Raw genomic sequence first — 13380 nt, forward strand, 5'->3', positions numbered from 1 at the left:
TGCCTCGAAACAGCCCCGAAAAATGTCGTAAACCTTTCGGTAAAGAACATGTGTGAGTGTGGTGAGTGGTACGGTGATTCGTATCGAGTGTCCCTCATTCCATGTGGCTTTACATGTCCCGTTAAGTCTCGGTTAAACATTGTAAGTATTTGGTCAAACGTAAAATATTTAAGTCATTTCATTAATTCTTTTTAAATATATTTTAAAGTCTATAAATCATATTAAAGGATATTTGAAAATTTATAATTAATAAATCGGTTAAAACGTTTTCTTAAAATGTGTGCCTAAGAGTAACCTATTCATGGAGGTCCCATGAGCGCATTATTGTGACACCGATAATGTGGCATCGACCGTAGCGGTGTATTTTGTTATATCTACGGCGTCTCCTTTTGATTGCCCGGTGGTGGTACGAGCTCATTATTATTATATATATTTGTAATAGGAGGCGTATGGATCGATCCTAGGATTTTGTTTTGACGGTGTACGTTCATCGTAGTGTCATACGAAACGTCACCGATATGGATGATTAGTGGAGTTGCTACCCTATGATTTCATTTTGGATAATTTGATATATATATTTGTTTAACTCTTAGTATGTGACTTTGATATTTTGACATATTCGTTATTAAGGATCTATACATATTTACACCTTGATTTTAAAATAAGTTAAATTGTAAATAAGTTGTTTTGAAATTTGTCATGCATGTCATACTACTATGTTCTTTGTTTTATCCGTTCACTGGGCTTTGGCTCAGTCGTATTCTTTGTTTTCCTTCTTATACGACAGGTAATCAAGGGGGCGTTGGGAACGAGGGAAGAGTGTAGAGTGGAGTGAACTTAGCACCTTGCCTTAGAGATTTCCATCAAGATTTAGTAGTTTATTTTGGTTTAGTAGTACTTTTGAATAAATTTGTCAACTTTGGTATTTTGACTATGGTTTAAATTCGAATAAGAATAACGCTCATTTACCTTTTAAGTTATCTTTATTTATACATTTTGATTGGCCTAAGATTAGGGTTGTTACAGTGCCCGTTAAAGCACTTAGTGAAATTTGAGGTACACTTGTAAACATTGACTCTGTTGAACTTTCATTATGGTTATCTTGTTCTTCATACCCATAATCAGGCCCTGATTCTTCCTCACACCCTAACACTTCGATATTGAACATTTGCCCACTACATTTGTGCCCCGGTGTGTAACGCTCATCACAATAAAAACATAAGTTTTTTGACCTTTTCTCTTCATACTCTTTTTGAGACGATCTATTACGTGTTGGTGTGTAATCACTATTAGTTTTGTCAACACTATAAGAAGCAGAGGGTAAAGCCAATTGAGTTGAACTATTGGTTGGCATGGTTACTGTTTTGGAGTTCAGGTGTCTGTAGTATGTATTTTTTGAACTATGTACAATAGTATTACTCTTTGGAGTAGGTAGTATCGAATTATACCTCTTTTTAGTAATAGCTATTGTATCTTCCTGCAACTTTGCTAACCCGTATGCTTCTTCCAACGTTTTCGGTTTAAACATACGCACTGTTAATTCAATCTCCTTGTTGAAGCCTGCAAGAAACAAGCTGATGGCTTGCTTTGTGCTCAGCTCGACCTTGTTGAGTAACGTTTCAAATTCCTCAAAATAAGCTTCGACTGTTCCGGTTTGTCGTAAATTCTTGAGTTTCGAAAGTGGATCTTCAATCACTGTACCGAACCTTCTTAGAATTGCTTCTTCATACGTGCTCCAGTCAACATCGTTACCATTAAGTTTGATGAAGTGTTGGTGCCAAATTAGGGCTTTTTTGTGTAAGTGAATTGATGTTATTCGGACCTTTTCATCTTCATTAATCCGATCTACAGAGAAGAACTGATTACACCGGTACAGCCATTCTTTAACATCATTACCATCAAAACGTGGAAATTCGATCTTCGTTAACCGTGTATGCTATGACGTCACATTCCTGCTGCCTGATCCCTCACCGTTCTTTAATTTTGTAATTTCGTCCGTGAACCACTGATGTTGGATCATCATATGTTCGATTCTTCCATTGATTGAAGCAATTGATTGATTCAATCGCCCGAACGCAGCCTTCAAATATTCCGGCATCTGTCCTTCGCCGACGACCCCTGACCTTGTAGCTTGCACCATTTCTGCTTCAAAACTTGAAATTGATCGTGAATTCTGATGCAATTGGCCCAGAAAAACGCTCTGATACCACTGTTAGTGTTCAACCTGGATCTAGGGATCGAAATTGAACTTAATTGCAAATGATTGATAGCTCAAAACTAAAAGAGAGCCATGAATACAGTTGCCAAACTTTATTACAAATTGAATGCAATTTGTTACAATTGAGAGTGAATTACAACTAGCTATTGAATGCAATTTGTTACAATTGAGAGAGAATACAATCTGGTAAAAACTAACTCCAACTAATTACAACTAGCTATTTAACAAAGGAACCGATTAACAGAAAAGTGGCGTTTGAAATTCCGTTGTAAACAGAATTTCTGTTAACAGCCGTTCACAACAGCTCACGTGCTTGACATGTGACCCCTTAACTGGTACAGCTCAAGTGATACGTAACAAAATACAACTTTAGGTCATCATCTTACACACAAAAGAGAATCAATCATCAACATTTTTGATTTTGGAGTCTCACTAAAAGACAAAGACAATTACCACAATTGTCTTACCCACTTTTTTCGAAATCCACATTTCATATAGATTCACAGTGACAAGATCGAAGTATTAATGACAACCAAACCTATTGCACTCAAGTCAATTTTGACTTGATCATTATGAATGCCTAAAATATTGGCCTAAATATATCACTACTCAAAACTACAGTATTTGACACCTGTCTTTCACTTCTATAGGGCGTGTATTAAGTACGTGTATCATTTTTGTTTGTATAAAGTGTAGATCGGCAGCGATACCACATGTATCATTTTGTATGATTCATCTAAGTTTACAATCTCTTTAGTGAATGTGAATCTTTCTGCTTTACTTCTTTTAAGTTGTTTTAGAAGTTAAGCCAGATTACACACCTTGTTTAAGACAACCCTTCACTTCACTATTCTACATTAAAGCCCTTCTCAAATCCTAATTAGCCCATATAATAAGTTGAATATATAACCTTACTCAAAGTCCTGCAACAACTTAGACCAAAACAACCAACACCTTATTTATCACCAACTCAACTTCAACCTCTAGAACCATATCTAGTTATATACAGGGCTCCGAGATTCGATAAAAAGCGAACCAAAATAAACAACTGCCTTCTAAAAGCAGACTTTATGTAAACTATTGTGCTTAATAATGTACTTCCTCTCTTAAAATGGGCTTCGGTTTACAAGTTGTCCCTTGCTCAATAATATTCTCAAAAGGGGTGATGACAAAACACACACCACCATGTGATTACAAGTAATTTGAAGAAGAATTAGGGTTTACAACTATGTGCTTCAAAGGATGATCAACATCTGTACCACCAGCATGTTTCACAAACTCCGCCGGTGACAAAAAACTCCCGTGACAAACGCACATTATTTTCACTTCTTCACCTTTACCATATTTATAAAGGATCCCATCGATTCTTCTGCCACCTGGACCATCTCCTTGCGTGAACACGCATGGCATGTCGACTGTATTTGATCGTATCTCTTTTCCCTTATTACTGGAGGATGGATTTTTGGTCTTGGGTCTAGAAGGTCGGACTGCGGGGTCCACCAGTTTTGATCTAGATGAACTGCTTCCTTCTTGATTGCTTCGTTCTCGGCTAGATTGTACACTTGCTGGGCTGACTTCACCTTCGTTACTGGATCCTGCAAGTAACCAACAAAGGCTGAAGTTGAGTTTGCATCATCATCAGAGTTATTATTAAGTGATCAATGTAGCAGAATAAATGACTAGCAGGATATATATTTTGGATGTGTTTCATACTTTGAAATGGTAATAATCAAATAATTAGATTGTGAAGGTTAAGGGAAGGGATTATTATTTTACCATTTGACGATCGATTTTGTTTTGTTGTAGCTAGTACTTGAACAATTATCCAAACAAAAAACTACCATCCTAAGGGTGCGTTTGTTTACCTCTTAATTGAACGGTTCAGCATTGAATGTTTGTTGAACCATTCAACATTCAATGTGTCAGATGGTGCTGAATGGTACCATTCAGGACTGGAACTAATTCTTAACCATTAAACACTTACATTTTATATGATATGCTCTTTAAATTATATAACTTATCAAACAACTATATCGTAGTTTTTATTCATGTCAAAGGTTAATAAGGTAATTTTATATCATTCATATTATTCGTTCAAAAAGATATCAAACAGCTTATTTTCATTCAGAAACAAATTCATTCAGAACCTTTGAATCATTCAGATTATGAACCATTCAACGCTAAATTATTCAGTTTTATCAAACACACGCTCAATAAGACCGTAAAAGGAGGTCCCTACCCAATCAAACTGATCTTAGACAACATCTTGTTGCTTTAATGCAACTTGTATGATATATCAAGTTGTCACAGCTTTTTTAGTCAAATCAGGTATACTCCATATTATTTAGCATGTGGGGAAGATTTGGATTTGGCTTATGGCTTGTTTGCTAAAAGCTCGATTAAGTTTTGTAGAATTAAGCTTAAACGAACAAACCTAGTCTACGGATATTATTGATTAGCATAAACATAAAGATTAAGAAGACACTTTTTGTGTCTAACTGATTAAAAGATCAAATAACAAACTGAATTCCAATCCATTAGAATTTCGGAATTAGAAATTAGGATTAGAGATCATCAAGTTCAATTCATTTTCTATTGACTAATATCCCTCTTAAAATTTAATTAACTTTATCTAGAAATAGATTTAATCCAACCAAACCAAGGCATAAGTGTTTCCATATATTACTAAATAACTTATTGCACCTAAGCTTACGAGCAGGTAATTCCCTAATAATAAGTAATTTTAATTTTATCATAAGCTTTAGACTATTTAAGTACAGCACAACAATGCAATAAATCCCACACACGAAAAAAAAAAATGTTCAAAATTGTATAATTGAAGCCCAAATTATAATTACCTCGAATAACTTTACTCTCAAATTCCAACACGCTTGAAGCTTGTGATTCCACTGATCCGGGTACAGACGGTGTCCCATCCGACGTGGCACCACCACCAAACTCCCAATTCCCGGATCCTAATCTCGGTCCAACCGAAGAACCGACCCGACCCATAGCCGCCACATATTCATCCCTTTCTACCTTACTCAAATTCCTCTGTTTTTCCGACCGTCGTCGCTTCGCCGCCAGCCTCCGTAAACTCTGAAGCTCCTTCCTTTTCCGCCACTCGTCTTCCGTCTCCACCGGTAACGACGCCGTTCTGATCAAACCCGAATACGACCCGCCACCCGAACCCGTTTTTTTACTACCACCCAAAACGTCGTCGTCGTCTCTAACAACTGGTAAAATTGTAGCAATTGATGATGATCTGATTAACTTACTTTTATCCACACCAAATCTTCCATGTAACGATAACCCAAGATTCAGCTCCACTTCGTCATCCGGGTCGATTCTACCAGAACCACCCGACCCGGAGAATCTCTGTAATAAATCTCGCGAATTTTTTGTTTGTAAAGATAAATTACACATTTCATTGTTTGTTTTTTCGCCCATTCTTTTCAACTTACACAAAAAAGTATCAATTTTTCTTACTTATCAGATAGAAATTGAACTAGTTCATGGTCCGATTTGACTTGAATCGGACTGAAATTGGTGGGTGGAATATGCATCTTGTTATAATTTTGAGGTTACGAATTGTAAAAATGATTATATGAATGATTGAATATAGTGAAAGAAGTAATCGGCAGAAACAGGGGAGAAATTGGGGTCTGTTTCAGATTTGTTTGATTGGATTTTGGAGATATGGGTGTTGGGGGTGAAGTGATGGAGGAAATCAAGAAGAGAATCGTTGAAAGGTGAAACAAAAATAAGAAAGAAAAAGAAAAACACTAATTGAAATTGAGATTGATATAAATTTCAAGTTGCACCCCTTGAGTTTTAAAACTAGTGATAGTATCACATTCCTCAAATTAAATCAGGAAAGATAATTGAATAAAATATCAACATCGGGATATACTTTAGAAGTCATTATTATAGGATAATTACGTGTTTATTTACATGAGATTATCTCATCTAGTACACATGTATGAGTTTTAATAATTAAAAATTGAAAATTAAGGAAAGAGTTATTTTAGAAAGTTATTATTATTTAATTTAGTTTAATTGAAAAAATAGCACGTGTGCAAATTTAATTCAAATTAATTCAGAAGCCGTCACATAGGATTATTGTTACACGCTTTATAATAATGTATAGATAGATAGATATATTAGTTAACTAAACCAGCATATCAGTATATGTTTGTTAAATTTCTTAGTTCTAGACAAGTTAAGTTAGAGATGAGAGAGAGTGTTGAGAGAGAAACAACTAGGAGAGGTGGCGCGGCGGCGGCAAGCAACGGAAAAGCAACGGAACATCACAACCGGAACAACTATGAGAACCGAAACACGAGCAAAAATCGAAACCAATTAACTTCGTTCATGTTTTTCAATTTCCCTGAAGATTGGAAAGTGGTGGACCTTTGGAAGTTATTCAAGAAGTATGGTGCAGTCAGGGACGTGTACATGGCAAGTAAGCGTCTACGCAATGGAGTGAATTGGAAACCGGTGTTAGACAAATTCGATAACAGATTGTCAGATTGGAAGGCACGTTTTATGTCTATTGGTGGACGTTTAACGCTCGTTACCTCGGTTCTTAGTAGTATTCCCTTGTATTATTTCTCGCTCTACCGTGCCCCGTCCGTCGTGCTTAAAAAGCTTGAGAGTGTAAGACGTAACTTTTTTTGGGGCGGGTCGGGGTGTGAGAACAAAATTTGTTGGGTAAAATGGGATACCGTCCTTCGCCCTCACGAGGAAGGCGGTTTAAATGTGGCATGTGACGATCGCTCCAAATCCATATGGACGAACACGTCATTCATTGATTTCATTGCGAGGTATTTGACCTCTATATGATACGTTTTGTAAACATTGCATTCTTTTCAAAAGGTACACAATAAATGAATATCAATTTCTAAGGTTTTCAACGTTTGATGATTTCTACATATAGACAATCACCATAAATAATAGTTTACCATAATACATCCGTTGACAGTTGTGACGATCGCTCCAAATCCATATGGACGAACACGTCATTCATTGATTTCATTGCGAGGTATTTGACCTCTATATGATACGTTTTGTAAACATTGCATTCTTTTGAAAAGGCATACCATAAATGAATATTTAATTCCAAGGTTTTCGACATCTGATGATTTCTACATATAGACAATCACCGTAAATAATAGTTTACAATAATAATACTTCCGTTGACAATGCAGTCAAAATAGATACATGATGATGGTTTTGTGAATGCAACGTTTTCTTGAATAAAGCATGCAAGACTCCATGCACATAGCTTGTATATCATGTAAGCAAACAGCGGAAGACTTCTAGGGAACCTGAGAATAAACATGCTAACAAGTGTCAACACAAAGGTTGGTGAGTTCATAGTTTTAATGTTTCGTATAATCTGTATATAAAGGTGGATCACAAGATTTCAGTTGTTTCATCCAGAAACTTTTATCAATAGATTATATAAAAGTGGATCACAAGATTTCAGTTGTTTCATCCAGAAACGTTTATCAAAATATTCTACGAAATTGAGCACCCTGGTAACTAAACTTTAACGTATATATAATTTGTACCCTTTGTATAATCATCTTAATAATACACGCAAACCAACGTGTACGCTTCTCAAATAACATACGTCCGTTAAAAGGCTAGTGCTCTAGCTCGGACGGGGATATCAAGCCCTATGGATCCATATACTACTACTCGCGCCCACCAGTTCTTATAACTGGCAGTTACTAGTTACCAAAGCTAAGGGATTTTCGGTTCAAACTCAGTGTAGAATTTAGTATGTACTTGTGTCCATTGTTTTTAAAATAAAGTGCATGTATTCTCAGCCTAAAAATATAGATTGCAAAAGCAATTAAAAAGGGAGCAAATGAAACTCACACATATAAATATTGTATATCGGTTAATAAAGCATTTGCATGTATTCTCAGCCCAAAAATGTAGAGAGTAAAAGGGATCTTATGAAACTCACACAAAATCAGTTTTAGTATTTGTATCCATTTAGTAAAACAATTTATAAAACTGCGCATGTATTCTCAGCCCAAAAATATATTGAGTAAAAGGGATCATATGAAACTCACACATATAAATATTGTATATCGGTTAATAAAGCATTTGCATGTATTCTCAGCCCAAAAATGTAGAGAGTAAAAGGGATCATATGAAACTCACTGTTTTATATTGATATACAATATTGCAGGAAAGCACGTAGACGCATTGGATATAATAAGCACGAGGTTTGATTCACAAAAATACCCCCGAATATTACCCATAACCTCCTTGGCAATAACCCATATTTTCCTTAGCTCTAGTTTTCTCGGAAACTCGTTTTGAAAAATTACTTGGACAGCACTCCGTCGTAATATTTTATGTACATTATTATTTTTGTATCGCAAAAATAATAACACTAATAATAAAAATAATAAGATTAATAATAATCTTATTATTAATAATAATAATAATAATAATAATAATAATAATAATAATAATAATAATAATAATAATAATAATAATAAAATAAATAAATACGGAGTAAAAATAATATATGTGTGTGTGTGATTTATCTGGCCAAAACTCGAGAATTTATAGCACTTGGCCTGAAATCTGGAGTCATGCGACTCGCATGGAAATGGCCTTCTGGCCATGCGACTCGCATGAGGACCAGGGACAGCTCACATTGTTTTTGTCCTAACATTTGTCGACATAATAAAATATAAATATAATATATATAATTTAAATTAATTAATTATATATTATATTAAATTCACGTGCATAGTTGACTTGTAATTTTTGTTCCGATAAGTCGTACGTTGTCACTCGACTTATGTCCCGGTTCCGGTTTTTCGAACGCCCTTTCGTACGCTGAGAAAACTTGCATTTTACATTTCGTGACACGTACCTTTGTCAAAATATAGCCTTAAATTATCCCTTAATTATATCACTCAAAGTGTATCTTAAACTTTCGAGTGTTTTGGTCATTTACTTCTATAAATCATCGTCTCGCTATTTGTTAAAACACATTTTTATAATAGTGTTTTACTGTAGCAAAGTCAAATTTTACTGTAGCAATTCACTGTAGCAAAGTCAATTTCACTGTAGCAAATAGTGATTTTCGAAAACACTGTAGCATTTTGAGTAATGTGGCAATTTGAAAACACTGTAAAAAATTAGTGTTTAACTGGTTCATCTTAAACGCTTTAGTTAACTTAACTAAATATCAATTGAATCAATAAACGAATGTTACTATCGTTTATTATATATATGTATATATCTTTTTAATATACATAAATCAGTTTTTAAATACACATTGGAAGTTATTTATAAATAAATTTTAATAATAAATATTTCAACTTATCATATACATTCAAATAGATATTTAAACCAATAAGTTTAATGTACGGTATCAAATAATTAATACATTGTTACCTTTTCATGTTATAGTATATATGTATCTATTTACATATAATTGTTCTCGAATCGTCGAAAATAACCGAAGGGTATTTAAATATATAAAAGTAGTTCAAAAATTTTGAGATTCAGTTTTACAGACTTTGCTTATCGTGTCGAAAATGTTAATCATACAAAGATTAAGTTTAAATTTGGTCAGAAATTTCCGGGTCATCACAACAGTGAAGTCAAAATAAGATACACGGTGATGATTTTGTGAATGCAAAGTTTTCTTGAATAAAGCATGTATGACTCCATGCACATAGCTTGTATCAAATATAAGCAAACAGCGGAAGACTTCTAGAAACCTGAGAATAAACATGCTTAAAAGTGTCAACACAAAGGTTGGTGAGTTCATAGTTTTAATGTTGCACATAATCTGTATATAAAGGTGGATCACAAGATTTCAGTTGTTTCATCCAGAAACGTTTATCAAAATACTCTACGAAATTGAGCACCCTGGTAACTAAACTTAACGTATATATAATTTGTACCCTTTGTATAATCATCTTAATAATACACGCAAACCAACATGTACGCTTCTCAAATAGCATACGTCCGTTAAAAGGCTAGTGCTCTAGCTCGGACGGGGATATCAAGCCCTATGGATCCATATACTACTACTCGCGCCCACCAGTTCTTATAACTGGCAGTTAACAGTTACCAAAGCTAAGGGATTTTCGGTTCAAACTCAGTGTAGAATTTAGTATGTACTTGTATCCATTGCGTTTAAAATAAAGTGCATGTATTCTCAGCCTAAAAATATATATTGCAAAAGCAATTAAAAAGGAATCAATGAAACTCACCTTAGCAGCATATAAAGTCGTTCACCAAAATGTGATCGAAACTCGGATTATCAAATAACCATAGATCTCAACCTAGAGAATATATGTTGGTCAATAAATGTCTATCAAGCTAGGTCAGGTCATAGTGTATCACAATCCTAATGCTCAAGATCGACATACAAAAGTTATCCAAAGTCGTTTCAAAAAGTCAATTTTGACAGTTGTTTAACAAAACGAGACGTACCTTATATAAGGATTCATTTACTTGGTTGGTAATATTCAAAAATCCAATTTATCAATCTCGTAAACAAGTTGTTTAAATCTTAATTGCAGATTCAAAAGCAATTTCAATTAACGTCAATCATAATTCAGTTGATCATATCTTTTAACCCGTTCATCGAATTTATTCGATATCTAAATGAAAAGTTATTGATTTTTCGCCAGCTTTCCGAAAACATGTATATCATATACCTTTTACCAGTAATATATGTATTTAATTCGTGATTCATTATAAACTGTTTAATGACGAAATTTAGTATCCAAGTATGTATAAATATATATTCGAGCACTAGACATGGATACACTATTAATATATAATAGATAAGATATAAATGCTTACATATCAATATTGTGATTTAATATTGTAGGAAGGTACGTAGACGTAACGGAGATGATAAACACTAGATTTGATTCACAAATATACCCCCGAACATTATCCATAACCTCCTTGGCAATAACCCATAATTTCCTTAGCTTTATCCCGCTCATAAAACTTGTTTTGAATTTATTCGAGCAAAACCTCGTCGTAGTATTTTATGTGTAATACTAATAATAAGAATAATATTAATAATAATAAGATTTAATATTATTAATATTTTTAATAATAATAATAATAATAATAATAATAATAATAATAATAATAATAATAATAATAATAATAATAATATAAGTAAATAAATACGGAGTAATGGAATGAATCAGAAACAAATATGCTCGAGCTTTTATAGGTGTGGCCTGAATTCAGACCCCATGCGATCGCATGGTTCTGAAGGCCATTTGCCATGCGATCGCATGGCCCGTTTTTACAGCTCACATATTTTTGTAATTTAGCTCGTCGACATAATTTAATATAATATATATAATATATTTAATTTATATAATTAATTATATATTATATTAAATTCACATGCATAGTTGACTTGTAATTTTTGTTCCGATAAGTCGTACGTTGTCACTCGACTTATGTCCCGGTTTCGGTTTTTCGAATGCCCTTTCGTACGCTGAGAAAACTAGTACTTTTCGTTTCGTGACTCGTACCTTTGTCAAAATATAAACTTAATCATTGATAACTATGTCACTCTAAGTGTAGCTTTAATCAATTAAGTGTTTTGGTTATTTACTTCTATAAATCATCGTCTCGTAGTATATACATATACATACATACATATATATATATATATATATATATATATATATATATATATATATATATATATTTTATTTTGAAATAGTGTTTACTGTAGCAAAGTCAATTTTTACTGTAGCAAAGTCAATTTCACTGTAGCAAATAGTGATTTTCGAAGACAATGTAGCATTTTGGGTACTGTAGCAATTTGAAAATACTGTAGCAATTTAGTGTTTTACTGGTTCATCTTAAACGCTTTAGTTAACTTATCTAAATATCAATCGAATCAATAAATGAATGTTACTATCGTTTACTAAATAACTTGAAATTATATATATGTATATATCTTTTTAATATACATAAATCAGTTTTTAAATACACATTGGAAGTTATTTATAATTAATTTTAATAATAAATATTTCAACTTATCATATATATTCAAATAGATATTTAAACCAATAAGTTTAATGTACGGTATCAAACAATTAATACATCGTTACATTTTCAAGTTATAGTATATATGTATCTATTTACATATAATTGTTTGCGAATCGTCGAAAACAACCGAAGGGTATTTAAATATATAAAAGTAGTTCAAAAATTTTGAGATTCAGTTTTACAGACTTTGCTTATCGTGTCGGAAATGTTAATCATACAAAGATTAAGTTTAAATTTGGTCAGAAATTTTCGGGTCATCACATGGCATCTTTAAAATCAAAAAATATGGCTTTAATTGGCAAGTGGTGGTGGCGGTTTAAAACCGAACCCACCGCATTGTGGGTTAAAGTCATCAAAACTTTATATGGGGTTTCGGGGGGTTTCGATGCGGGTGGGTCTTTATTAACTAATTACACTTCTACTTGGAGTTCTATTGTGAAAACATGTTATGAAATTAATGAGATGGGGATCGACTTTTGCAATTCTTTCAAGAAAATTGTTGGGAATGGCAAGAACACCATCTTTTGGAAGGAACCTTGGCTTTGTGATATACCTCTCGAGGAGAAATTCAGTAGGCTTTTCAGGGCTGAATCGACTCCAACTGTTATGGTTGCTGATCGACTTCATTGGACGAACTCGGCATCAATGTGGACGTGGAACTGGATGCGACAATTAAGGGGCAGAACAATGGCTGAATTCGATACACTTTTGCACTTGCTGAACGGATATGACTTTAAGGCAGAGAACATGGATCGATGGTCTTGGAGCATGAGTTCAAAAGGGCATTTTACTACAAAAGTGTTATCTGATGCAATACAAAGCAAGATTCTACCTTCGAACACTTCGGGTATTGAGACGCTACGAAACAACTTAGTTCCAAAAAAAGTGGGAATATTCGTGTGGAGGGCCTTGAAGGGTAGATTACCCGTCTTGTTCGAACTTGACAAGCGGGGAATCGATCTTCACTCTATACGATGTTCCTTATGTGATGATGACACCGAAACAATTCAACACTCCCTATTTCATTGCTCAAAAAATGTTGAGATATGGGAAAAGGTTCAAAATTGGTGTGGGATAAG

At 33.8% G+C, this 13380-nt stretch overlaps 1 protein-coding gene across 1 annotated transcript; it reads right to left on the minus strand.

Annotated features, from left to right (window-relative positions):
* Positions 1 to 3132: 3132 nt before the first annotated feature.
* LOC139896821 (ninja-family protein AFP3-like) lies at positions 3133 to 5982 on the minus strand. Its single transcript, XM_071879460.1, has 2 exons — positions 5077 to 5982; positions 3133 to 3813 (listed from the first exon to the last, which is right to left on the minus strand). The coding sequence occupies exons 1-2, from the start codon at positions 5666 to 5668 to the stop codon at positions 3410 to 3412; spliced, it is 996 nt and encodes a 331-aa protein (XP_071735561.1). The 5' UTR covers positions 5669 to 5982; the 3' UTR covers positions 3133 to 3409.
* Positions 5983 to 13380: the final 7398 nt, after the last annotated feature.

This window comes from Rutidosis leptorrhynchoides, chromosome 3 (assembly GCF_046630445.1).
Source record: "Rutidosis leptorrhynchoides isolate AG116_Rl617_1_P2 chromosome 3, CSIRO_AGI_Rlap_v1, whole genome shotgun sequence".
NCBI classification, from domain to species: domain Eukaryota; kingdom Viridiplantae; phylum Streptophyta; class Magnoliopsida; order Asterales; family Asteraceae; genus Rutidosis; species Rutidosis leptorrhynchoides.